The sequence below is a fragment of the Schistocerca serialis genome, chromosome 1, assembly GCF_023864345.2.
Source record: "Schistocerca serialis cubense isolate TAMUIC-IGC-003099 chromosome 1, iqSchSeri2.2, whole genome shotgun sequence".
NCBI lineage: Eukaryota > Metazoa > Arthropoda > Insecta > Orthoptera > Acrididae > Schistocerca > Schistocerca serialis.
In genome coordinates this window covers 599,251,522-599,278,128 of record NC_064638.1, presented here as the reverse complement: position 1 = coordinate 599,278,128, position 26,607 = coordinate 599,251,522, and the positions used below count along the sequence as shown (strand labels likewise).

The following is a 26,607-nucleotide window of genomic DNA, read 5'->3' as shown; positions in this document are numbered from 1 at the left end:
TGTGCGACAGTTAGCCCAGAGATCAGGGAGACACTAGACATGCCGGATAACCGTTGAATTCGACTCCAAACTAAAGATTAAAGGAACTGGTAAAGAAGTCCCAGCTTGCCTTCTGGCTATAGTGGATGATGCGACAGCATCATGGACTTAACTGCTTATAGCGGATACAGTTAGCCAATGTATGATTGTGGCGGAAAACACGAAGAGCACGTCTCTGCTCGCGTATTGTGTCATGGCACGCCTCGTTCCACCAAAGAACTGGTGGCCCTGGGGAAGGGGAGGTATGAGGTATTGAACATTCTGCGGCTGTAAGAATAACTTCTGTAACACGAGTAACCTGATCGTTTACGCTAGGAAATTGATGGTCATCAAATGTTGCTAGAGAGGAGATTTGTGTCCAATCACTTGGGAAAACTTCCAGCGTCTTTGGTGCATGATGGCATTTGCGGCTGTAATCTAAGGACACATGGAAAATGTGTCACTCAAGTGTGTATTAGCAAGAGCAAACCATTTTAAGTGCCGAGCTAGCTGAACAGTACCGACCGAAAGGTCCAAATGAGAGATGGTTGACATGGAGGCAAAGAAAAATGTAGGTTCTCCAGTGTTGAACCAAACATGTTCTGCTTGTGCAAGAGATCACTCAATAGGGAGCCTCTCTGACAAGGACGTGGAGATCCCCAAAGCGGGTGGTGGGTGTTGAAAACCCAACCAGCAAATAAGGGGGGTGGGAGCTGACCAAGGAGATCAGCTCTTGCCATTGGTGTGGACCATGGAATGTATACACTACAAAGAGAGAAGCTGTATCCAGAAAGGGATAGACGTACAGCGACAGTTTGGAAGGAACTGTTTAAGGGGATTGGGTAATAATGGATAGTATCATCAAGAAGAATCATAAGTCCCATGTGCTGGAGCGCCATCAACAGAGGGGAGATCAAGCTGGACTGATTGGAAATGAGGGAAGGACAAAGCGATTATGGGGATGTAGCTTTGCTTCCTGAAGACAGAAGATGATCAGGGAGTAGGATCATACAAGGATCAACAATTTATCCCAGATGGAGCAAATTCCAATGGATAATTGACATAGGGTGGACAGGAAAGGGAAAAATCTCACCATGGTTGCCATCAACTCAACAACCACTGAGAGCCAGGGGCCGACGGCGTGGAACAGCATTCAGCCGAAGACAGAAGATCCTGATCCTTAGGGTGTTTGGGGGCAGCTCCTTCCACCAGTCATTGGCTGGTTGATTGGCCGCCATCGGTGCGTCTCAGCGACACGGAAGATGGCCGAGGGCGGCTACTGCTGGGTTGCGCTGTAGAAGAGACACACCATAGCGGAGAAGGAGAGGAACTTTGTGCCTTTTGCGCCTTCTTGGAAGCAGGTCGTTGAGATGAAGGAGGAGTTGATGGTTGTGAGCTCGGGGTACATAAAAAATCTTCACAAGTAGGCATCTGATTTTGGGGCCTGTGACTTAGCAGAAGCTGATGAAGTTTGAGCATTAGAGTGAGCAGGTGATTGTGGGGAGGTTGAACGGGCAATCTTTGGGCTGGCCAATCTGACGACCATGGCGCTAAAGGTGAGATCGCAAGTCTGTGTGGCTACCTCCTTAGTAGGTCGAGGAGAGGCAAGGACAGTGCTATATTTACCCACTGGGAGCAGGGCAATCGCTAGAGGAAACAGTGTGGTTGCCCATACAGTTGATGCAACGACGGGATGGAGGTGAACAATCACCCTCATGAGCATCCCTGCCACATGTAACACATTTGACCACAATGGAACATGACGCTGGTATAAGTAAACTGCTGACACTGATAGCAACGCATAGGATTGGGGATGCAAGGGTGAACTGAAATGATCTTAAATCCCACTTGAATGTTCGATGGAAGTTGAATTCTGTCAAGTGTCAAGATAAGAGTGCGGGTCAGTACCAATTCCTTGTCAACCCTTTTCAAGACTATGTACAGCCGTTCCGCCATGGTCAGACAGGTAATTCTGAATTTTCTCATTGGATAATCCATTGAGTGATCTTGTATAACCACCCCACGCGATGAGTTAAAGTACAGTGTGCTTCCACCCGGACAGGGATGGTGTGTGGCAGTGTAGTTCGAAGCAGTTTATGTGGCTGGTGGGCACTGTCTATTTCTAACAACACGGTGCCATTTGATAACCGGGAACAAGACTTTACAGGGCCTGCAATTGCAGCGACACCTTTCTGAATAATGAAAGGGTTGACTGTACAGAAGTCTTGAGCTCCGTCAGACGGAGAAACAACTACAAACTTTGGCACTAATGGAAGAATTGTCCATGGCTGAGATGCATCTAGCTTTCTCTTGTGGGCAGAAGTTGTAGAAGTAGAGGAAACCATTGTGGAATTATCCCCCATGATTACTGACGTCTTCGATGGCGTGCTCCTTCCTAGCAGGGGCCATCTCTGAGGGCACTACCGCCTTAGGTGATTGTCCAGACCTTAGTCACATCTCCTGAGAAAGGGATGGAGGGACTGATTGGCAAGTTCAGAAGATACCAGCTTGGGTAATCACCCTCCCTAGGCCTGACCTTTACCAGGGAGTACATATGTGTCCTCCTTGTCCACCCGGGGCAAGGAGTTATGCATTACCCCGTCACCGGCTACGCGTAGGTAGGCCTTCAGACACACACAGGGAGGAAAGAAATAGAAAGGGAGGAACAGATAAAAGGAAAGAAGAGAAGAGGTCTCAAATGCCGCAGTAGAGAAGGTAAAGAGAAGAATCGAGGAAAAGAGGACAAAGGGAGGACGGAGACTTTCCACTATAGAGAGAAAAGAAGAGAAACCATGTCTTACAGTCACAAGTGTCCGTCTCTGGATGTAGACACAAAACATACTCCAAAAGAGAGGGAGAGGAAGGGAAGGGGGGAAGGATCAGGGGCATGGAGGGATGTGGATGGGAGCTAACAAAATTTTCAATCTCGAATCTGCGAATTCTGATAATTTGTGCACACATTAGGTAATGAGGTATTTTTAAAATTTTCTTTTGTTTTGGTAGTGATTGCTAATTTCTTGTTTTACACTAGACAGCAGTTTGTTTAATATCATCCTAACAGTATATATATATCTCCATTCTGAACGTTACACGAGGAGGCAAAACCTACATGAAAAATATGTTGGTGCTTTACTGTGATTCCATAAACCACAGTCAGCTGAAACTGATTTTTATAATCAGCAACAAAAACCATTAAGGAGCAAAAGTATTGGAAAATGAGTAAGAATTAAGAACCTTAGTTCATTAGAAGAACAGTGGGGAATTACAATTGGAAAAAAACAGGTCTCCTTGGCAATGTCTGTTTTATCTAAAGCATCTTTATCCGAGTAACATTTTTTATTCCTACAGTTAAGCACACCTTTGTAACATTTAGGAGACATGAACATCACATGGAAAAAGTCCAAGATCAAGGGAGAAAGATGGCAGGGGGCAGACATCGCCGGAAAAGTGAAGACCAGCTGCGGAGGTCCAACTGAACAACATTGTGCCGAGACACAAATGCTGTTGTGTGTGGCATCATAAAAGCACAAACACGAAGAGACACAAACACTCACAATATTTTTTGTGTCAGTATTACTTTTTTCATATGTTGTTTGCATTGGCAGATTGATCCATAGCCAGAGATATAGGTTAGGTTGAAAGATGACAGTTTTCTTGTAAGTTCGCGAGGTGGAACCACAGGCTTCAGTTAACTGATCTTCAAAGTTTTCTTTGTATGAACAAAGTCATGGGGCCTACCCGAGACTGGGATAACACCAAGCTGCTTTGACCAATAACGTCATCCCATGCCGAAAACTCCTATTTTGTATATATCCAACATGGCGAGCAATACAGTGATCGCAACACCCACAAAAATACAGATACCTTGTAAACCAATTTACTGACTAAACTCAATGAAATTAGCAGGACAACTCATGAAAGAGGTGTTTTGGACAGAGACAAACTAAATATTCAATAATAAAAATGACTGCGTTAAAATCGAAACTTTGAAAACACAAAACTCTCGAAACTGCCAAAAAATAAAATCTGACAAATCATATAAATCACACCAAAAGATAATTGTAACCCATCTCCAGTTAGTCTATACAGCTCAACCCAAGACCAGGATCCACAGCTTGTGGTCTAGTGCTAGTGTTGCTGCCTCTGGAGCACAGCGTCCCAGTTCAATTCCCGGCCGGGTTGGAGATCTTCAATGCCCAGGGACCAGGTGTTCGTATCATCATCATAATCCGTGACAATGGCTAGATTGGACTGGGTACAAAAATGGGGCTGTGTAAAAACTGCGACTTTGTATGGGCACTGATGACCACACAGTTGAGTGCCCCACAAACCAAACATCATCATTTCCAAGACCAGGATATCATATCAGTAACACCCTCCCCCCCTTCCCTCAAACTACAAAAGCTGGAATCACTATCTCCAGTTCACCTACATAGCCCAATCCTAGACCAGTACAGTACACCAATAAACCCCTCTTCACTACTACAAAAACTAAAGCCATATCCTGATCTCCAGTTCACCTATACAACTCAACTCTAGACCAGGATACTAATATCCCTCCCCCCCCCCCCCCCCCCCACACACACACACACACACACACAAACTCCAAATGCTGGTATCACAATCTTGAGTTAACCTAGAATAAATGTGCACTTATGGTGTATGTGGCTTTTCTGTTGCATGTTGCAATTGGTGGTAACTTCATGCATGGTAAATGATGGGAATTGAACATGAGATAGAATGAGTCAGATAGGACAAGACAATAAAATAAGTGAGAAAATAGTTTTTGATGAATGTCGCTAAGTGGATCAATGTTTAACTAAATCATGGGACAAAGCATTGCTATCAATGCTTATTAATAACAGAATCACATATTCGATATATATTAATAAACACTGATCTACCAACCTACTCCAGTAATTTACTTAAAAATAAAGGAGAAGAATTGATCCACTTACTCAGTGCTTACACAGGCACCTAAGAGCACAGTTTGCATTTTATTAAATATTCTCTCTAACATGAGAACATTCCATACACTATTTCTATTTTGCCACCTTGTAATTTTGTGCAGTCCACATTATGATGAATGTAGCACACTAAATGACACAACATACCTCACAAACACACCACATAATCAAACCACAAGAGCACACTGCCTCTACTGCATTTCACTTCCATTCTAAAACAAACACACCGCAGTCCAATGATGTCACACAACACAGCACGGCATCCAAGCAATGTTTAGCTTAATTTGTTCCAACCATCCCCCCCCCCCCCCCCCCTGACCAGTGAAGGAATCCCACCCATCTGTTTTGATGCATGTCATCAAAATGACATACATAAATCATTCTCCAAAAACCTTACATGCATAAAATACATGCAGTAAAATTTTACTGCTATCGTCATTACAACACCTTTGCCAAATTCACTTATAACCAAATGCCCTCTTTCAAACTAATCTAAGCAGACTCATCTATCACCACAACCTACATTCCAAAAAATAATGTAGAAGCAAAATAAATATTGTCAGGGTTATTTTCTAACTTTCTTTGTGCAGGTGTGATTTCTGTACTATGACTGGTAATTAAACTTCTTAAGTACCACTTTTTAGCAGCTGATTACTGTGTTTTCAACAATAAAAATTAAACTTTCTTCTGTCTAAATCATCTTCAATTTTCAATGGTATATTTAATTACATTTTCAAACTAAGATGGTCTAACCATTTGCACAATAAGAGTAATATTAGTATGTGTGGGGTGGTGGAAGGACTTATTTACATCCCTAACTTCTACGAACTGCAGAATGAGTCTTTGATTTTGCACCACAGATTCAGTAATAAAGCAGTTGCCATAGAAATTATTTCTCTGACAGGATACACAATTTGACATATAATTTATACTTATCCACTTATCAGTAAGTGACACTGCTATGCTACATTCTGCGAAGATCTAACAATTCATTATGGGACCCACTCACATTGTGGCTATGCCATTCTTCACTAAATCCAACAAGATGATAAGCAGGAGAGCTAGTTCCAGATCTGACAATGGATAGTTCCATCACAGAACAATTTTCTGGCACTCATTGCGCTACCATGTGAGAGGTCACAGGTAAAATTCACTTGTGAATTATGAATTAACACAGTCTTTGAATCCATAAAACAACTTCCATTCACTGATGGAATTACGGGTACATACAATTCTTTTAACACAACCACACCAATCAATCCTGTTTAATAGAGATTTGAATTTAATTAGTCTTGGCAGCTCCATGATATAGTATAACTTGCAATCACAAGTGCCAAGTTTTCAAATAATTTTTCTCCAATATTTTATAGTATCATATGGCTTGAGGAAGCAATGTTTGACTTTGTCCTGTCCAAGTACTTTTCAAGTTGCATGTAATTTAATTTTGTTGTTACACATGTAATATACCTGGTAACAATACAGTATAATACTATGAAATCTAGGAATTCAACAATTCTATTATTGAGGATAATTTTGGAGATACATTTTCCTCCAGTGATAAGATTTGTGCAAATGTTTCTTCTCCAAACATATGGTGATACAGTGACTTTATTTACGATTTGTAAAAGGCTGTCTCAACAAAAAAGTATACAGACAACGGGATGATATATGATATTTTGCATGACAGAGTGTTGCTCACTATACATCTCAACCCTACTGATAAAAGCTAAACTGTTTTAGGCTACGGCTTACCATTCACGAACTTTGGTTCACAAAATTCGTATTCATCAAGTGCAGGAGAAATTCTTTTAAATTCTTCCAATTTCACACAGGCATACGCCAATACATCCTCATGAATTTCTATTCCATGATTTACACCATACGGCCCTGAAAATATAAATCGTAACTTAAAATATTTAAACTTACTGTGGCAACTGAAGCAAGTTATGGTAGTTCATACCTAAAATCAAGCCTGCCATTGTGCTTAAATAGCCAGTTCCCGAACCAAGATTAAGGAAACTCAAACCGGGGGCAAGACGCAAACTTTCCATCACTTCGCTGTATATGCAGGGAGCAGACAAATGTAGATTTCCTTTTTTCCAAGCAACGTCTTTGTATGCTGTGTCCTGAAAATCTGGTGTGAAGTAATGTGCACGATCAACGGCTCGAAAAACTCGTTCGACAACTGAACTTTTGATGTAGTCAGCTTCTAGCAAGTTATCTATTAAATCATCATTGTCTTCTCCAGCACTTACAGCACCTCCCATGGTGAACTGTCGTACACAATCAGTGTATCTCCCTCACTATCAATGGACTGTAAAATAAACACTCTCTTTAAAAGCTATGTTCCATTCTTCATTACGTCGTATCTGTACGTATTATTCTTTGTTACTCCATGTTCTATGATTTGCTACGATATAATCGAAATCTGACAACAAATCCTATTTACTCACTAAATGTTTTTGTACTGTTGACGTGAAACCTACACAGTGTTAACTGCCAATGTACTGAATCTTCATAACAGCTGAATATATGTAGTATGTACAAGCTGAGGGGATGAGTTCAAGGTCGATCAGCTGGTTGAGTTTAAAAAACGTCAAAGACCAAGATCTTCAACGCGTCATTTAAAAATACTATTTTTCCTAGGCAATGTTCTTTCTAATAAACATAAACGCACTTAAATTCCTGCGATAGATCCCGGAATAGAATAAACTATTTCAACCCAAAAGTAAACAGATACACAACAACAAAAAACTTTCAGACGCCAGTCTTGACAATTATCCCACCGCCTTTGAGAGTTCTTAGGCGCTAACTGCGCGGAGTGGGAAAAATATAAACAAAAAATTCACACACACGGAAACAGCTCCAGTAAATTAAATAATTATTCATATTATGGTTCTATTTACAATTTCTGCTTAAACACAATATTGAAATATCACGAACATAAAAAAGTTTAAAAAATAATGGTGAGTATCGATCATACAAATCGCATATACTCTCGTGGCTAAATGTTAATATGCTATGTAAAGTTGTCTTCTTAACCACCCCATACAGGGTCAAGCCTGTTGTCAAATTCGCCCCTTTCTAGTTCGATCCATGAGTTTGTCAAATAAGTTCGTAGGCGTAAGTGTACCAACGAGACTTATCTTGTCAATTCAATCTCACTTTTGAATAAGGCGTTGTTCGTCTGGTGAAGTATTTTGACTCTAGTGAGAATATCTACCAATGAAGACAAAGCGTTTTTTTTTGCATTGTATAGCACTGTGTATAAAGAAGATAAAGAAAACAGCGCTGGTCCAGAGAACGATTGCAATTTAGAGAATAACCTAACCGTGAAAATCTACTAAAAGAAATATCACGCCAAGAGCCTGATGATTACACAATTTTTTTTTCCAAATGGAGAGTTAAACTTTTAATTATTGTGTTACTGCAGATCCACATTGTAAAAGAAGAAGCAAGTACGTGAAAATTCACTTATTCTATCTGATCCTCTACAGTCCATTAAAATACTGTACCACCACATGACAATATATACATCGTTCATGGAAGCATAGAAGAGCTTCGACATTATTTTATTGGGCTCCCGGTTGTATGTTGTGCATGGAAAATATATGGAGTATGTAGGAGGGAAACACTAATCGACTTTTCACAGAAAGTCTTCAAAGGTGGTTTCAATGCTGGACACATGCAGCTGTCACTTATTGAAAAAGACATAGTATTGTTGGGCATCATAGATATCGATTTTTATGTAATATCAGTTTATAGATCTCCTTTGGGCAGCTTTGGCTCCTTATACAGAAAAAGTGATAAAAAGAAAACCATCACGGGGCATAATCTGTGTGATTTTAATATAAATTTTCTTGCAGAAGGCAAAGGTCAGTGGCTAATGTTTTTTAAAAAATGTTATGAACTTTCACAACTTTAATATGAAGGAAACATCCCCATCTGGGGTAAAACCAACCAAAACTTCAGCGCTCTTGACCAAGTACTTAATATCTTGCATTGTTCTTTCAGGTCTGTAAAATTGGGATTTCCTGACGATAATACACTGATTATACAGGCAGTGTTTTTTAAAAGTAAACATCAACCGAAAAAATGAGAATACAAAGCAGAAGTTTTCGTCAAAGCAATGTCCTTAACTTTTTGTCCCACATGCAGAGAGAAAACAGTATATAAAACATCTGACACTTTTTCAAACATTTTCTGTTACTATTTAACCACCATTTCCCTTTAAAAACAAAAATATAAATATCAAGAGGGCATCCTCCAATGGGATCACATCACGTATATCTCAGCAAAGTGGAAAATAGGGAGATAGAGATTTTCTTGCTCAGCAAGACTAATCTTGGCAAAAGTGAAAAATTTAAGAACTTCACTGCATACAAAAGAGTATTTAAAAATGTGGCTAATACTGTAAGAAAAACCTACAAAATAACATCCTTCTGAAATATTCATGTAATAAAAGCAAATGCATGTGGCAAACAATTAATGAAAAATCAGGTAGGAATAAGAACAGTTTTAGTGACATTAAACTTTAAAAGTAAATGCAAATTGATTACTTACCAAGAGGAGGTAGCTCAGGAATTTAAAAAATAAAAGATAGTTTCCCCCTCAATCAGTTCTAAATATGGGACCTTCAACAATACAAATTTTTTTATCACCAACATTGGGAACGGAGATATAAAAGATAATTAGTAGTAAAATAAAGAAAAATATATCAGCAGGGAAGACATGATCCCCTGCTTCCTTCCCCATAGATGCAGCAAACGTATTAATAAGCCGCTCTCTCATGTAATAAATACTTTATTTTCATATACAATATCCCAAAGAAACCTTAAAATAGCAAAAGTCATATTCATATATAAAAAGGATCTAAAGAAGATCCTTGCAACTACCATTGAGTTATGGCACTGTCTATATTTAGAAAATAATTGAATATGCAATGGCTGCCAGACTAAAATCATTTTTGCGAGAAAATAGCACTATTTCTTCTGCTCACTATGGCTTCTGAGAAAATGAAACCATTGCTGATACAATACACGAATTTCTTGTTACCACTCTACATCTTGTTGAAAAGAAATACCCAGCTAAAGGTGGCTTTCTTGACCTCACAGAGGCTTTTGACATGGTAAATCGCAGTCCGCAGCTCGTGGTCGTGCAGTAGCGTTCTCGCTTCCCGTTCCCGGGTTCGATTCCCGGCGGGGTCAGGGATTTTCTTTGCCTCCTGATGACTGGGTGTTGTGTGCTGTCCTTAGGTTAGTTAGGTTTAAGTAGTTCTAAGTTCTAGGGGACTGATGACCATAGATGTTAAGTCCCATAGTGCTCAGAGCCATTTTTTGTTTTTTTTTGGTAAATCGCAACATACTTTTGCATAAGTTGGATTCTTATGAGATAAGAGGAACCGCCCATGGTTGGCTCAGCAATTATTCCAAAGACCAAACAAAATACCTTCATATAAATAAAGTCAGCCAATCAGGAATTCTAAGTGGGGTGCACTCGCCCACACAAGTCATAAGACATGGTGTACCACAGGCCTCGGTTTTAGGTCCCTTGTTATTTCTAATTTATGTAAATGACCTCCCATCCACCCTATCCACTAGTGAGACATTTCTGTTTGCTGACAATAAGAGTGTCCTTATCTCTAATACAGATGAATAGTAGTTAATATAAATACAGCCAACTAGACTCATTGCTTACACCAAACAGACTGCCCCTCAATACAAAAAAGGCATTTTGCCTAACCATCCTTACTATTCAGAACAGCAAAGAGAAACCTGTAAATCACTATTAAAATATTAAGCATACTCCTTGTCCCTAGTCAATACACAGTATCTCGGAACTGCTCTGTTTTATTAAACAAAATGTCAATAGTCTGCACAGGAATCTGGACAGTCATGGACCATGACACAAAGCAAATAAAAAATGTCAAGACCAGTTCCTCTGCTGAACTGTATAGTAATAGTGTTAAATGTATGGGAATCAGACTGTATAGGCATCTCCCAAACAGGAGTAGAAAATATTCAAAACCAACAAAATTAAAAAAAAGAAATGAAAGATTACTCCAACAAAATATTGCTTTTACAGAATACAAGATTTTCTTGAATGACATCTACCATTGCAATATATATTTTGATTATCTTTCAAAACTAAACTGTGATCTTAGAATGACCTATTGTCCATTAATGAACTTACACTGTTTGATTATAACTAGCATTATTGTTTGAAGTTATTCTTATATTATTATGAATACTTATGTAATATAACTTAACACTATATGAAACAACGTTGTGTCTATATATGTCCTCATACCATCTGTTCAACATGTTCTACATCATGTTTACACTTCTGTACACTTGATGATTGAGTAAATCAATAAAGAAACATGTACCATCTTGTCAAATAAGTCAACAATCAAAGTTTCTCTCTAACAAATCTAATACAGTCTATGTTTGCCAAACACATAAAACAGCGCAATGCACAGTCAGTATCTGACAAACTTACTGAATTCTGACAGGTTCTTTGACACTGTTTAGGCTTGTTTGTCAAATTCACCCTTATCTAACCATGGATGTGTCAAACGAGCTAGCAAAGTTCGTCAGTTCATCCCTACATTTCAAGCAGACGCTTTATGTGTATGCTTTATTTTGACATTAGTGGTTATGGCCAGATGTGCAAATAAAGTATTTCTAACATTTACTCTGGAATGGTGATTAAAGAAGAGGAAAGAGAAGGAGAAGAAGAAGAAGAAAGCACAAAGCTGTTCCTGGGAATGGTTTCAAATGAGAGGGAAATGTACCTGCACACATGACAAACTGTTAAAGGAAATGTTATACTCTGAATCTGATGATTACGTCAACTTTCTGTGGTTGGACAGTGGAACTTTCAATAACATGTTTATAGTCACCATTGAAAAAGAAGACACAAGTACATGAAAATTTATTCTTTTCTATGTGCTCATCTAATGATGAGGCTTTCCATACATACGGGATTAGCCTGAACAGTCCTAGTTTTTTAGTTCTGTCTGAGTACTACCCAGCATAGCAAAAATGTCCGGGGTTTGAAAATTTCATTACTGTCGAGATTGTTTTGCAATTGGTCATCTAATGACCAGGTTTACCGGACATCTGGGATTTACCTGAATAGTTCTGCTTTTTATTAGTTCTGTCTGAGCAATATCCAGCGTTCAAAAATGTGTAAGTTTTGAAAACTTTATGACTGTTGAGGATTTATTAGGTTTAGGCCTATTATGTTCGACACTGCGGTTTTAAACATTGTCTTACTGCCATGTCTCTCTCAGCTGACTTATGAGCAAACACTGGCATCGATGGCGAGGCATGGCTACCAGTTCCATCTCAAAATTTCATTTATTTTACCTTGATTCTTGAATCAGATGCTTTTCGTGTATGCTGTATTTTGACAGTACTGGTTACAGATGCAGATAAAGCTGTTCTGACATTGAGTCCGGCACTGTGTTTGAAGAAGAAGAAGAAGAAGAAGAAGAAGAAGAAGTAAACAAGATGGTGGTTTAGGGAATGGTTTAAAATGAGAGAGAAATGTACACACAAAAAACCTGTTAAAGAAATGTTACACTCAGATCATGGTGACTACATCAACTTTCTGAGTAAAGACAGTGAAACTCGTTTGTAGTTACGGTACTTCGCCCTCACACCAAAAGAGGAAGATGCAAGTATATGAAAACTTGTTCTCTTCTACTTGGTACTCTAACGAAAGTTCATTAAAATACCACAATGGGAAATATGTAGTCCACATTGTTTGTAAAAGAAGTGGATGACTTAGATACTTTTTATTCCGTTGCACACGTACAGGGTCATTGGTGTTTTGCCGTGCTAGGTGAGGATTGAAAATTGACGCCACTCCAAAAAACTAGCATCGGTCTCCTCGATACCCCACCCCCCTCCACCATCTCCAACAGTATCCGACGGTACAACACTTCAAATATCTTGTTATACTTGTAATAATTAAACTAAAGCGAGGGACTGAGAGAGGTGTGGTATCAAGTCATAACATAACAGCAAGACAGAGCACGTGCTCCGCTCCAGCACTAGACAGACATTAATAAAAATCATGTTTGCTTCCGTTTCGTACTCAGTAGTGGCTGCTTTAGTTTTGAAGTTTATAGAGACGATGTGTTTACTTTCGTCGAAGTAAGTAAAGAATTATCAAGTAAGCATAACTATGCTTTTGAAAACAATTCGGCCTTGTGCTGTTTTTCATTGGTCAGTTCTTTCGCTGTTTGGTTTGAAATTAATTTTGTCCATCCTTTGCCGTTTCTAAAATTTGCCGCCCTTGGCGGTCGCCGAGTCTTGCACAAATGGTAGAAACGACCATGCTTGTATATTATGGGTACAATAATGATTTTGTTCTTAACCTCTTCCCACTTACTGGCAATTATGACTAGGAGAGACGCTACCATTTTGATAACTGCCAGTGTTGTTTTTTTTATCCTTGATTGTAGTTTCAATAGTTGTGGAAACTCACGATACAGTGAGACAAATTGTAATAAAACTATTTTTCACTAAACATTTGCTACGAAATATAGGACACAAACAATGTCCATCATAATGTCAAACTTCCCATCAATCAGAACTTCTCGCAAACACGCCAGACACGATCCATGCTTCACAAATACATGGAACAGCATCATACACAGTTATATGTTTAATGCAACAGGAATACAAATTTTTTAAATTGTGTAATGACAGTAACAACAAACGTGTTTATTTTGTACTATGTATCTTCTGTTACACTTAAAGGAAAGGGTGATATTAAAGACCAAGTGATAACAACTAAACATAGGATTGCTATTAAAGGTGTGACTACACGAAGCCTCTTTCCCCATGTGCAATTGCAGATGCATGGGCATTAAAGAGCATGTGAAAAAAATTTGTGGAAAGTACACATGTACGTATGAGCATTCTCATGTCCACATCTTTCCTCAATGCATAAGCAATCTGCTATGGGCCCCTTCTTTGCTTGGGAGCTTGAGCTGCGTTTATTGTGTTGAAAAGACTACAGAAGAAGAAAATGCAAAAGCGACTATAGATAAATAATTATCTAAATAACAGAGGTGCGAGAAATACAAAGTGACAACGAAGTTTTGATTGCAAGTTTCAGGAGGACACAGCGAGATTTTCTTATACACCAGTTTGAACTACTTATTTCGCATTTCAGAACAAAGCATTTCAGTGATCATTCCTGAAACTGTGAAATACTTCAGGGAGATTCTTAGTCGTTATGTGAAGTTTAATTATCTTTCAGTGTGTTATTTGTACTTTAATTTATAAAAAAGTTATTTACACAGCTTTAATTTTTGAAAGATTACATGTAGATTAATACCCTTGACTCGACAATTCTGGGAATTTCATAGACTCGAAAATCCACTAGCACAGATGATGTGATGTCCAATTTGCAACTTTTAGCATCATCAGTATCCTTCATTTCTATTTTCTTGTAGCTTCTTGAGGAGCTACACATACTCTAGCATTTCTTTTCTACAGATGCCTGGCTCCACAGTAGCTGTGATGTAAGTCGCCATAGCATGAAATTTGTTCGAGTTTTCATATACTTCTCATAAATTTTAGGCTCATTCTTTTCTGTTTTCCTACTTCAAAATTTACGGTATCTTATTTTTACAGCAATGTGATCAGAGACACTGAGCATCATATCTCAAATTTTTATTTAAATACTCTTTAGAAGTGGCATTCTGTACTGCGTTTCTTTGTCCTGTGATCAATTATACATTTCAAAGTCCTTCCTTTGGACTCAGCTGACATTAGTGTACATAAACCACTTCGCAGCATAATCTCAACACACTAGAAAATGAAACACACATGGGCCCCAGCTGCCAGTTTTCTGCCAAAGAGCATAAACACTGAAGCTGGAAAGTAAAATGCTTAACGCACAGCCTCCATTTCCAGGAAATTGTGCATGAACAAACATGCATACATAATTGCGCTGCTGGAAATACATGTGCATGTGCAAAGTTGAAACGAAAGAAGGCATCATGTGGACGCACCTTAAAACTGCTGCTTCACTAAACGTAAGGTATTTTTTCAGGGAGTTGTGAGCTTGAGTGTGCAGTTAAAGAGGTGTCATTTTCATACCACACTGCTACACATGAATTCAGTTTCAAAAGATCAGACTGTAGATCTAAACTGGCTAAAAGTTTAAATGATCCAAAATTTTCACATGCTAGAACCAAAATTGAGGCAATTATTGTTAAAATTTTTCCGACATTTATAAAGTATTTGGTAGTGTTGACTTCTTTGGAAAACATTAATTATAAAGGATGCAACAAAAATGTACAGCACAAATTTCAGGACACATAGCCGAAAAAATTATTTTATGTGCACATGGGTCTGGTAATAGTTTCTTTCTTTGTTATAACTCATTTTCTCCAACTCATAAATCATGGGAAACACACATGAATAGAAGACACCAGCATACCATATGCAAATCTTTCTCACAGGAGATGTTCAATATGCCCTCGATGGGCATTGATAAATGAATCAACCCAGTGTCAAAGTGAATCTCGGATGCATTTATGTATACCTGAAGTATTGCATATGGTAACACAGCCTTTCATAATACAGGCACAGAGACTCTGAACAGCTTGTACTGAGCTTCCATACGCAAGAGCTTTCAAATGCCTTCACAAATAAAAGTCTTGTGGACTAGGTCTGGAGAGTGTACAGGCCAGGGCATTGGTTGATTTTTACCTATCTACATTTTGTAATGACACTAGGATTGTCATCAACAGCATGAAACTTGCACCTTCTGTTGAAGTGTCGTCATCCTTCTTGGCCTCCCTCAGTTTTGCTGTTGGTGCACCTTCATTCTGGAAATCTCTCCTAGTACGAAAACTGAGAGTGAGCGCCATTGCCATCAGCTAATCCATACATCAAATGGGCATCTGCCACGTGTCCATTCATGTACACTGCCATTGCACGAGCGAATTTTGTGATTAGCTCTGCACAGTAACCTGTTGGTAACCCATGTGTTTGCAACAGGCTTACTGATCGCTGGAACAGTTGATGTTAACTGTAAACATACAATAATGTACGCCACATGGCAACAGGGACACATAAAACAAAACACTGGAAGTGCACAATGTAACCAGATATCTTCAACAGTGCATGGTGCCTTGATGCTAACGTTCTGTTCTTGTGTGTTTCCCATGATTAATGAGTTGGAGAAAGTGAGTTGTAACACAGAAACAAAGAATTCCCAAAATTCATATAACATAATTTCTTGGTCTGCATATGAGGAATGTGTCCGGCAATTTGTGCTGTACTGTTTTGTTACACCCTATATAACAGAAAAGATGGATACTCCAAAGAGATGTGAAGTAAAACATGTTACGATTGTTGTAAGGTATTTCAGTCTGAAGGAGAGAATTCACGTCAAACTGTTAAATTTCGATGAAGTGTCAATTGAAACTGCTCAAATTTTGACTTGGTATCTTTTGCAGTGCATGAAAAAAATACAAACTTCAAGAAAAGTTGTCTTGTTATATAGCTGATAACATTGGCAGTAATTACAGTAGTGCGAGGAGAACAGGGAATGAAAATGTGTCCAGGTAAGTTCAAAATGATTTTCCAGATCTGTTTTAGAACTGGTTGTTCAATGCACATTCTACAATACCATTTCTGAAAGAAGCCATGTCCAGTAAAAAGTAGAACTGAATTGATAAAGTTCATTGTTTCAGTAAACTGTTGAGACTTTTAAATTATGTCAGAAATGTGTCCTTGGTTGGACCCAGAATGATATTCTAAACATATTAATGACATTTCATTAAAATACCACAATGGGGGAACATATAGCCTACATCATCAGTGGAAAAACTGGAGAACTTTGATCTTTTTTAGTTTCTTTGCACTGCCACTTGATGTGCACAAAATTTTGATTTTCTTCTTACATTCATCCCGTGTGATATGTGGCTGGGAAAGATGCAACATCGCAACCATTTAGGTAATTGCTACTGGTATTTCCTTTTTGTCATTGATTATAGTTTCCAGAGTTGTGGAAACTCTCTAAAAATGGAGATAAATTGTAATAAAACTGTTTTTCACTAAACACATGCAGTGAAACATTGATTCAGACAATGTCTGGCATCTTGCAAATTTTCCCCCAGTCGAAATTTCTGGCAAATATGACAGCCACATTCCAGAACAGACAAACATATCAAACAGCACTTTTCATTGCTGCATATTTGGCAAACATAGTGGCAATTGATAAATTGTTTGATCTTTAGGCCCTTTTTAATGATCAACCAGATCTGTCAAATTCCCTGTTACATAGCCATGCACTTGTGTAACTTGCTTGTTCACACATCAACAAAGTATGTCAGTTTAGCGTCACTTTTGAAGCAGATGTTGTTTGTGTATGCTATACGTAGACACTAGTGGGAATGGCTACAAGGGCAAATAAAACATTTCTAGCACTGACTCTGGCACTTTGTTCAAAGAAGGAGTAGTAACCAGGACACTGTTCTAGGGAATGGTTTAAAACGAGAGAGAAATGTGCACATGAGGATCTGTTAAAGAAAATGTTACATTCAGAATATGATTACATCAACTTTTAATAATTTGTTTAGAGTTACTTCATCGCATTCTCACTTCCTGAGCATGGGGTCACGGGTTCGATTCCTAGAGGGGTCAGGGATTTTCACCTGCCCCAAGATGACTGGATGTTGCTGTGTCGTCTTCATCATCATTGATCCCCATTACGGTCAGAGGAAGGCAACGGCAAACCACCTCCATTAGGACCTTGCCTAGTACGGTTGTGTGGGTCACCCTCATCGTTCCCCTATGCTCTGTGAAGAAGCATGGAACTTCATTTCCATTTCCAGAGTTACTTCACCCCAACATTGAAAAAGAGACCAGTATACCAAAATTTTTTCTGTACTACTTGGGCCTCTAATGACAGCTCATTAAAATATTACATAGGAAAATACAGTAGGTTACATTATCTGTTGAAGAATTGAAGAACTTCGTTTTTTCTTACTGCACTCCTGCTTGTATGTTGTGCACAGAATGCTGATATTCTCTAACCTCATACTGCATAATATATAGCTGGGAAAGAAGCTACGGCTCGCACAGCGACATAAGAAACGTCCACCAACTTGTCAAATCTTCCATCAATCAAAATTTATCTCTAAAATTCCAGATGCACTCTATTTTTGAAAAACACATCAAGAAAATTGTACATAGTCAAATATTTAGCAAACAGAGTACAATTTAACAAACTGTTTGATCATTTGTGCATTCCTGCATTTGTGCATTCCTGCAGCGTATGGTATGAAAATGTCGGATACTTTACGGTTAGTGGTAAAAAGCACAATGAACACATTCTGCATCTTATGTAAAATCATGTACCCATATTTCGTAAGAAATATTGATTACCTATACAAATACTAGTCTGAATGAACGTCATCTTGGAATTTTACTTGTTGTGAAAAATCCACTATACAAAAGAATGATGACATAAACTGTACATAAAAAAGACGTGTATTCTCGACATCATCCACACAATTTATATTGCCCACGGATGGACAGAAATTGTGAGCATTGCTATTCAAATCTCTCAGCTTAACTTTTTTCAGTTTGTCCTTTCCTTTTCGATGACAAATCTGTAATGCATTATATTTTTATTCTGTTGTTATTGATACCTGGATTCCATATCATTTGATTTCTTTTATCTTATTAATATGTTGCTAAATGTTTTATCAGGTTATGGGCACAGACCTGTGTTAATTTACAGGACACATAATTTGCTTGTAGTTTTTTTTTTCTTTTCAACAACAGATGAGATCTCAGTACCAGCAGTGGTCAGTGACCTATACACCCCTTTGTTCATGGTTGATGAGGCAGAGAAATATAAAAGCCATTGTACAATGAAAAAAATTTTAGATGTTGGGAGGTGGTACGACTCTCTGTCCAGCACAACAGCAGTTGTGAGTGGAGTATCCAGAGAGGAGCGTAGTGTGGTGTGAGCTTTACAGCTGTATGGATGTTAATTTGGTTGTACTGCTGTAAGTAATAAAACGCATTTTATGTGGAACCATGGCATTATTAGTCATTGTCTTTGTCCTTTCCCTGGATAAAATCCACATTGGTGACCCACAAAGATCACACATCTTCCTTTTTCTGGCAACGATATTGGCCAGTCTGCCATACATGGCAGCACTTACCATAAAAATTTACACATGTTTTTCTCCTCAAGAGAATTTTCACTAGCTGTGACACATACACAAGCACTGTGAAAGTCTTTCCTGAATCAAAAGCTACTCTTGGATAGCAATACCATGTATGGTAGCATTACTCCACAGACAATTCTTTCCTTTTGTCTGTCAAGAGACTCTTTTGCATCTCGCTGTTGTCAGTGCAGAGAAGAAGCACACCTCAAGATTTAAATTCCAGCATGCAGTTTGCTAGACCGTGCAGAACTGATAAAAAATAAACACTTGATCTCTTCGTGAACATTGAAGAAACTCTCATGAGATGCACATATGTTGAGAAGAGGAATCCTGTGGCTTGTGTCCACCTTGACAAAAGCCACCATGCATCGTCACTCTGCCGTTGACCTTGCCTGGACCATTCTTCCCCTGAAAGGAGGAGGCCTGATCGATGACAAGATATTCTGACGAACATACTAATACCACACACGTTACCCACACCCATCTATGATCACAGTGAACCTGCCTTAGACTGAAATTCGTTTAGTGTCTTTTTTTCGATATTCATGTGGTAGTGTTCACATATTGATACCTTGTGTCAACAAAATCTTATCGCTTTTCAAGCTACATGACTTATTCAAACACTCGAGCTTTCGATAGCTGTCAATGCCATTGTCATCATGGCTTAAAATCACTGACTACCAGGGCTGGAATGGTGTTTTGCTTGTAAGAGATGTCTAGAATCTTCCAGAGAAGGCCAGAGTGATGTTGCTGTTTATTCTAATTTCCACCACTTCTTTTATACCAGAATTCCAATATCATGATGTCTGAGTCAAAACCCTCGTCTTTTCAAATTGTATTTTATGCCTGTTTCCTAGGCAATGTTCAGCCATTGCCGGCTTCTCAAGTTTCCTTTGCATAATATGTCGTGAATGCTCTGCAATAGTGCAAATAGTTTGAACTTCAGATAAAATGGTTACAGGAAGGGAGAAATTGCAAAGTCTTTCAGGTGTCAATGATGAAACACGCACCATGAATCAGTGGAAGAGGCTAAGCAGGCAGCATTCCTTCCATACTGTAGAGCCGCTACTAGCGTGCTGAAGAGACATGGACTGAGACTAGTGTTGTGGCCCACATCTAAGACAAGACAGGTCTTCAAGGTTTTCACGTTTATGGAGTCCCCTGTGAATGTGGTAGCATTTACGTAGGTTCAACCATTCACACTGTTCCTGAACATTCTGCATTGCACTCATTATGTATTAAACAAAGGGAACTTGAGATGATGTTCAGGGCTCAAATTGCCTAGAAAACGGGCACAAAATACGATTTGAAAAGACGAGGGTTTTAGCTGAAACACCATCACATTTGGATTGTGGTACACAAGCAGCGGCGAAATTAGAATAAAAAGCAAAAACTTTAAAAAAAGACCAAGGGTACACACTTAGCAGGGAATGGAGGTGAGCTTTGGACATTGAGCAAAAGCAAAGATGACTACTTGATGCTCGTAAGGCCATGGGAACTCCAGTTTCAAACATTGCACTAGCCCTTGCGCCATCTGATATCAGTCGGTTCTCTGCGGCGCCCACAAGAAATGGGCCCACGATGAACTTATAATGTCACACTAGTGGTCTTGCCCACCACACACCATGAATGCTCGGCTCCATGCAGGGCTTCGGGAAATCAGTTAGCCAGAGAGACTGTACCCACTAAGGCTGTTAACTATGTCAGGTGTTATCAAGAGCTAGCATGTATCTAAACAGGCAGTTAAGAATTATTAATATTGTCTGAAGCAGTAGCTCTCTTCCCACTGGAGACGGCTGCTGGCAGTCATAACATGTGAAATTTCGTACAAGTACTGTGATGCACGCTGCTGGGCCCATATATCTTGCTGGCCACAGTTCTGCAGGGGCACAAAGCTGCTAGGAGCTGACCAACTTGCCTCCCGTGCTTGCATCACTCAGGCCCTCCCAAGAAGGTTCCAGATGCTGCCATTGTATCCTAGTGCCGATCCAGACATTGAAAAACAGGTGCCTATGTCTTATTTTCGGTGCCCCAAGTGGGCAAGGATTCTGGATTTATACCCAGAACTACAACAACCAGCAGCCTGGGAGCTATCATCCAGATGATGCAGAAGCTATTGGACAAAATCGACACCCTGAGACCTACAGCTAGACATCTCGAGTGTACAGGATCAGTAGCACCCAGACACTGGCAACAGGTCAGAGCACCAAGGGCCATCTTAGAAGTTCTACAATACCATCGGACTTGAAAAATCAGCACATCAACACATCATAAGGGCTAAAGGACCCAGAGTCCACAGTCCTTATTAAGAGCAAATAAAGTGAAAAATTAGCCTTCCACTGACCACACAGGATTTCCAGCCACTCAGCTGCTAGCACCTCAGCACAGCCATTCCAAAATAAGAGGGTGAAGAACACTTTTACCCGTAACTTGGTGGCATTCACTTCTTATTAAAGATATGGCGTATAGGCAGAGTGGTACGCCACTTTATTAGTTGGTAGTGTTGTTGGAACCAATGACCACATTTATATTCCTGCTACAGTCGTGCGACATTTGTACATGCTCTAACTAGAAACGTATTAAACTTTCTGACATTTGTAATACCGTGCTAAGGCTCTGGAAAAGATATTAGTAATGTTTACTTAATAAATCCTTGTGTATCTAATAAGGCAGATAAAGTAACATATTAATAAACTGGTTGAAATTAACGAAAGTGCAGCAGCGTGTTGTGACAAGTTCTGTAGTTGTCCACAGGAAGCTGGACATAACATGGCGTGTGGTCAGCATTAGGCACTGGCTCAGCAACACGAGACAGTCGATGGAACAGGAAAAGATAGTGTGTGTCAATTAGGAAGCAGCTATGATGCTTTGTGATGGTATTCTTCAGAGTGTGGTCTTGAGACAACAGTTAGATTGATTCACATCGGGAAAAATCAGCGGGAAATGGGAGAAGGACAAAGAATAGTGAGTGTAGGCCAGGTGTGGTATTGCTCATAGCATTGTTTCGCAGGTGTGGGGAACTTTCCAGACCACAAGCTTGCTACCCAGAGGAAAGGAGGTGGTCAGTCATGGTCATAAACAGCAGCATATGATCGCTACATTGTGCGACAGACAAGAAGGAACCCACGTCAAACAGCAAGTGCAATTGCGAGCACATTTGACGGGACTGTAAGACGCGCAACTTACGCTCCACAGGTCGAGTTTCCACAAAATTAAATTGTATATTTACAGGACATATAGAATATTTGGTTTCTTCTTATTTTAACTAAGTTTAACAGTTTTGCAGTTTTAAATACTTGTGAACTTAAAACTGATCAGCAAGTATTTAAAATTAACGATGTATGTGTTAAGACTATAAAAATTAGAAATGAGTTTTTATTTATAACCGTCCAGTAAGGATTGCCCTCAGAACGACACTCAGCATCCCCCTACTGGGCAGCTCCTGCCTGATCTACTACCACTCGCCATCTGAGGACGAGAACCTCAACAATACTTCGAACCTCTCGCCCTGAGATGACGTGATTATACATCTACGTTACGTTACTTTACACAGCAGCATGTGCTGCCTTCTATTTCTACATTTCTCTGACAATATAGTTTTAATGTCTTACGAGCACTTCGTTTCGTGACACTTTAGTGACTATGCTGCCACTACTACTGCCATCTGTCTCGCTAGCGTTGTCTGCGAATCATTTTTTGCCTAAGCCTGTTGTTGTTGTTGTTGGACTCTCATTGCTGCAAGTGCACTTGACGCAGCGCTCTAGATATTGTCTGCAAAGTCGTTAAGATCAGCCGACAAGGTCTGATCTCTAAGTGACTGTGTTATTTCGTCACTTGAGTTCTCTAGTCGTCTTCTCTATGACCAATGGTCACAGTACAAAAGTATGTGTTCTGGGATCCCTCTCTCTCTCTCACTGGACAGTCAGCCTCGTGACCGAAATTTACATGCAGCAAAGGAAAGGGGTATGGCCCACCACTGGTTAAGAAATAAACCATGTCCCGACTGGGATTAACATGTTTCACTCGCTTCCTGGTGTTGGGGAAGAATGCATATATCCCTACAGGCCTTTTCACAGTTGTCACCAAATCTGACTCTCCCCTCCAATTCCCCCCCTTTTCCCCCCAGGGCTCCCTCTCTCCCTCCTCACCTTCCTTTCTCCCTTCCCACCTCTCTCCTACGTCTCCCACTTCCTCCCCCTCCCTGAGCTTCCAACCCCTCCCCTCTCACTCCCCCCACTCTCCCTTCTTTCTCCCACTGGCTCCATCCCTCCCTCCTTCCCGCCCTCCTACCTTTCCCTTCCACCCAGAGGCAGCCCCCCCCCCCTTCATCATTGTGTTTGTGAGTGCTTCGCCGATGATCGTCACCAGTGTTTCCGTGCGTCAGTGTTTCTTCGTTTTGTGCTACAGTGTTTTCGTCAGTCTCCTCCTACATTCGTGTCTCCAATTGGATGTCTTTGTTCTACTGTTGACCACCTTTGTGTGCACAGTGCCTTCTGTCGAACGGCCTCTAATCTATCATGTAATGTTCATCATCATGTATTACCATGCTTTTTATGTTTTATGTCTTCTATGTGTATCTGTTGTATCTATTGGCCGAAGGGCGGCGTATGTAGGCTGCTGCCGGCCCGCCTCGTACAAGACATGAAATTACAATAAAGGAAAAAACAAATCACAGTTGTCCCATTCGTCTTGACATGAATTCATTCTCAGGGTTTCGGCCTCTCACAAGATCTGTATTAGGCATAGGGACTGGATCTATGAGGAGTGGGGATGTGTGCTCTTCTCGGATGAGTGCAGATTCAGTGTGACTGGCGATTCTGGCTGTACCCTCATATGGCGAGAGTTGGGAACACGTAATGTCTCCAGGAACAATGTCGAACTTGATCGTCTCTGGGGTCCAGCTGTTATGGTGTGGGAAGGCATATTCGTAATGTTGGAAAAGTGCTGCCTTCCACATCTTTGAACATGTTGTACTCACCAGTCAACGTTAATGTGAAACTGTATTCCTTCATCATATGCGTGTTTTCAGGGGTACATTCAGACCTGACCTCATTTTTATGGATGACAATGCGCGACTGTATAGAACAGATCAGGTGGAGGAGTTCTTGGAATGAGAGGATGTTGTGTCTAGACAAGACAGCCTAGACACAATGAGAGGAAGCCGAAAGGCACGCGCTAAGCTAAAGCAGGATGGCGTGAGGTCTGAAACAGGATACGTAATGAATGCTATAAAGAAAAGTACGTAGCTTCTGGAATACTTAACTTTAATCCATCCTTTTGGTACATCTGGAGATTGTGGCGATACAAGTGAGACTCTTTAGATACATGCAATGTTACTAATGGCGCCTTGCTAGGTCGTAGCCATTGACTTAGCTGAAGGCTATTCTAACTATCTGCTCTGCAAATGAGCGAGGCTTCGTCAGTGTGCATCGCTAGCTACGTCGTCCGTACAACTGGGGCGAGTGCTATCCCGTATCTCGAGACCTGCCTTGCGGTGGCGCTCGGTCTGCGATCACACAGTGGCGACACGCGGGTCCGACATGTACTAATGGACCGCGGCCGATTTAAAAATACCACCTAGCAAGTGTGGTGTCTGGCGGTGACACCACAGAGGATATTCGGCGAATGGACTGATCTGCCCGCTCCCCCGACTTAAATCCCATCAAGGACGTGTGAGATGCCTTGGATAGAAGTATTGCAGCGGTTGCACATGCACCAACGACCCTCTTCCACGAGTCAACTGTGCTGATGGAGGAATAGAACGCCCTACCGCAAATACTCCTAACCAACCTTGTAGCCAGTGTGGAAGCACGTTGCAGGACGTGCATGCACTGACTCACCATATTAAGAACCACGTACTACCCTCTGTAATGCCGAGGAGACCGTCTAAAATTACGTTTACTTCAGTTTAATTGTTGGCTTTGAATAAACGTGTCATTTCTGTTCGTCTCCTTGCTTATTTCTGTCAATCACCTTCTGTGCTATACTGCAGCAGTTCTTTGTATGTATGGTTCAAGTTTCATCGAGCTGTATTATTTGGCAGCGCTACATCATGCGATAGTCACTTTTGACGTTAAGTTTTGAACGTCAGTATATGGATATTAATGTAGGTAATTCTGATGTTTCCATTCAGCTTCGTCTCGTTACGTGACGACTGTGCTTCCAGGAGGCAACCCAGCATATGTACTCAGGCAGTAGATTTATCTCACCCATGCCACGAAGGTTTTTAATGTCTAAAGTGATTTTTGAAAGAGGTAGACACCCGAGAGGTAGTGACTTCAAATCTGTTATCAATCATAAATTAGAAACAGCTTACGATAAAGCAAATACTATTAGTACACGGGAAATCGTTTCTAAAATACTTTAATGCTCAACAGAGGGTTACGGAACATGTAATGCAACCAGGAACACTGTCGAACATGATAGTTTTTGTGGTCCAGCAGTTATGGTGTGAGGAGGAATACTTTTAATATTGCATGGGTGTACTAACCTCCAGATCTGGCTGAATGGTCTATATTGTCAGCATATCGGTTTACACGTGTACTAGAGTACTGTGGGCTGTCTACCTCTCAGACACGTTCGTTTCCGCCTACAAATGTGATTTCTGCGTTAACGATGAGGATGATTGCTTTTTACTGAGGCGATCTTTTTTATTGCTTTTTGCTTGCTGCTTTCTAACAAGTCATTCCTTCAAGGCTACGACTGCAAAGTTTTAAGCAATTTCATGGTGCGAAAAGGTGCTCTGAGCGAGGTGACGCAGAGGTCATCACACTGCACTCGTATTCTGGAATACGATGGTTCAAATGCGAGTTCGCCACCGAAATTACCGTTTTCCGCTATTTTCCTAAATCGTCCAGGCTAATGTTGGGATGGTTCCTCTAAAAGGCGAGACTGATTTCCATCCTAACAACAATCCGAGCTTCTGCTTCGTCTCCAACGACTTCATTGTAGACTGAACGTTAAACACTAACTTATCTTTTTCTAAAAGTTGCAAAACGGCGGGTGTAGTGTCGGTAAAGGCTTATTGCGTGATAACGTATGTCTTGAACGTTTGCTTGTATAGCAATTTTCGTTTGGCTGTCGCAGAAGGTTTCTAATTTTTCCTTGAATAATACGAGTGTAGCTCTCAGACTCCTCAAAAATCACTTTGTATTCTATGTTGCGTATCTGTTTCCCGAAGTGTTTGTCTCAAGGAACCTGATCACAGAGGGTTAGCATGTCATACTGAACATGATATCATCAACCAAAAGGTAGGTTTCAATACCGATCTACTGGGCATAGTACCGTTGAAAGCGACATGCCGCTGCTTTCCGCCGACGTTTGAGCTCACTTGCCCAGACAGTTTGTTTTGTTTAGTTTAGGTGAATACAACATGTATTAATTGCCGCCGCCTGAAAAGTAAGT

At 40.2% G+C, this 26,607-nt stretch overlaps 1 protein-coding gene across 3 annotated transcripts in view; it reads right to left on the bottom strand.

Annotated features, from left to right (window-relative positions):
- LOC126477028 (protein-L-isoaspartate O-methyltransferase domain-containing protein 1-like) overlaps positions 1-7,780 on the bottom strand; it is a 49,814-nt gene extending 42,034 nt beyond the window's left edge. Inside the window, exons 1-3 of one of the 3 annotated variants that reach the window (XM_050103587.1) lie at positions 7,439-7,780; positions 6,946-7,299; positions 6,738-6,872 (exon numbers count right to left, since the gene is read on the bottom strand). In XM_050103587.1, the coding sequence (XP_049959544.1) occupies positions 6,738-6,872; positions 6,946-7,252 (442 nt within the window). In that variant the 5' untranslated portion in view covers positions 7,253-7,299; positions 7,439-7,780. Of the gene's footprint in view, positions 1-6,737; positions 6,873-6,945 lie in introns of all 3 variants that reach the window. The other 2 variants (XM_050103588.1, XM_050103586.1) reach the window with 2 other exon arrangements.
- Between the last annotated feature and the right edge of the window lie 18,827 nt (positions 7,781-26,607).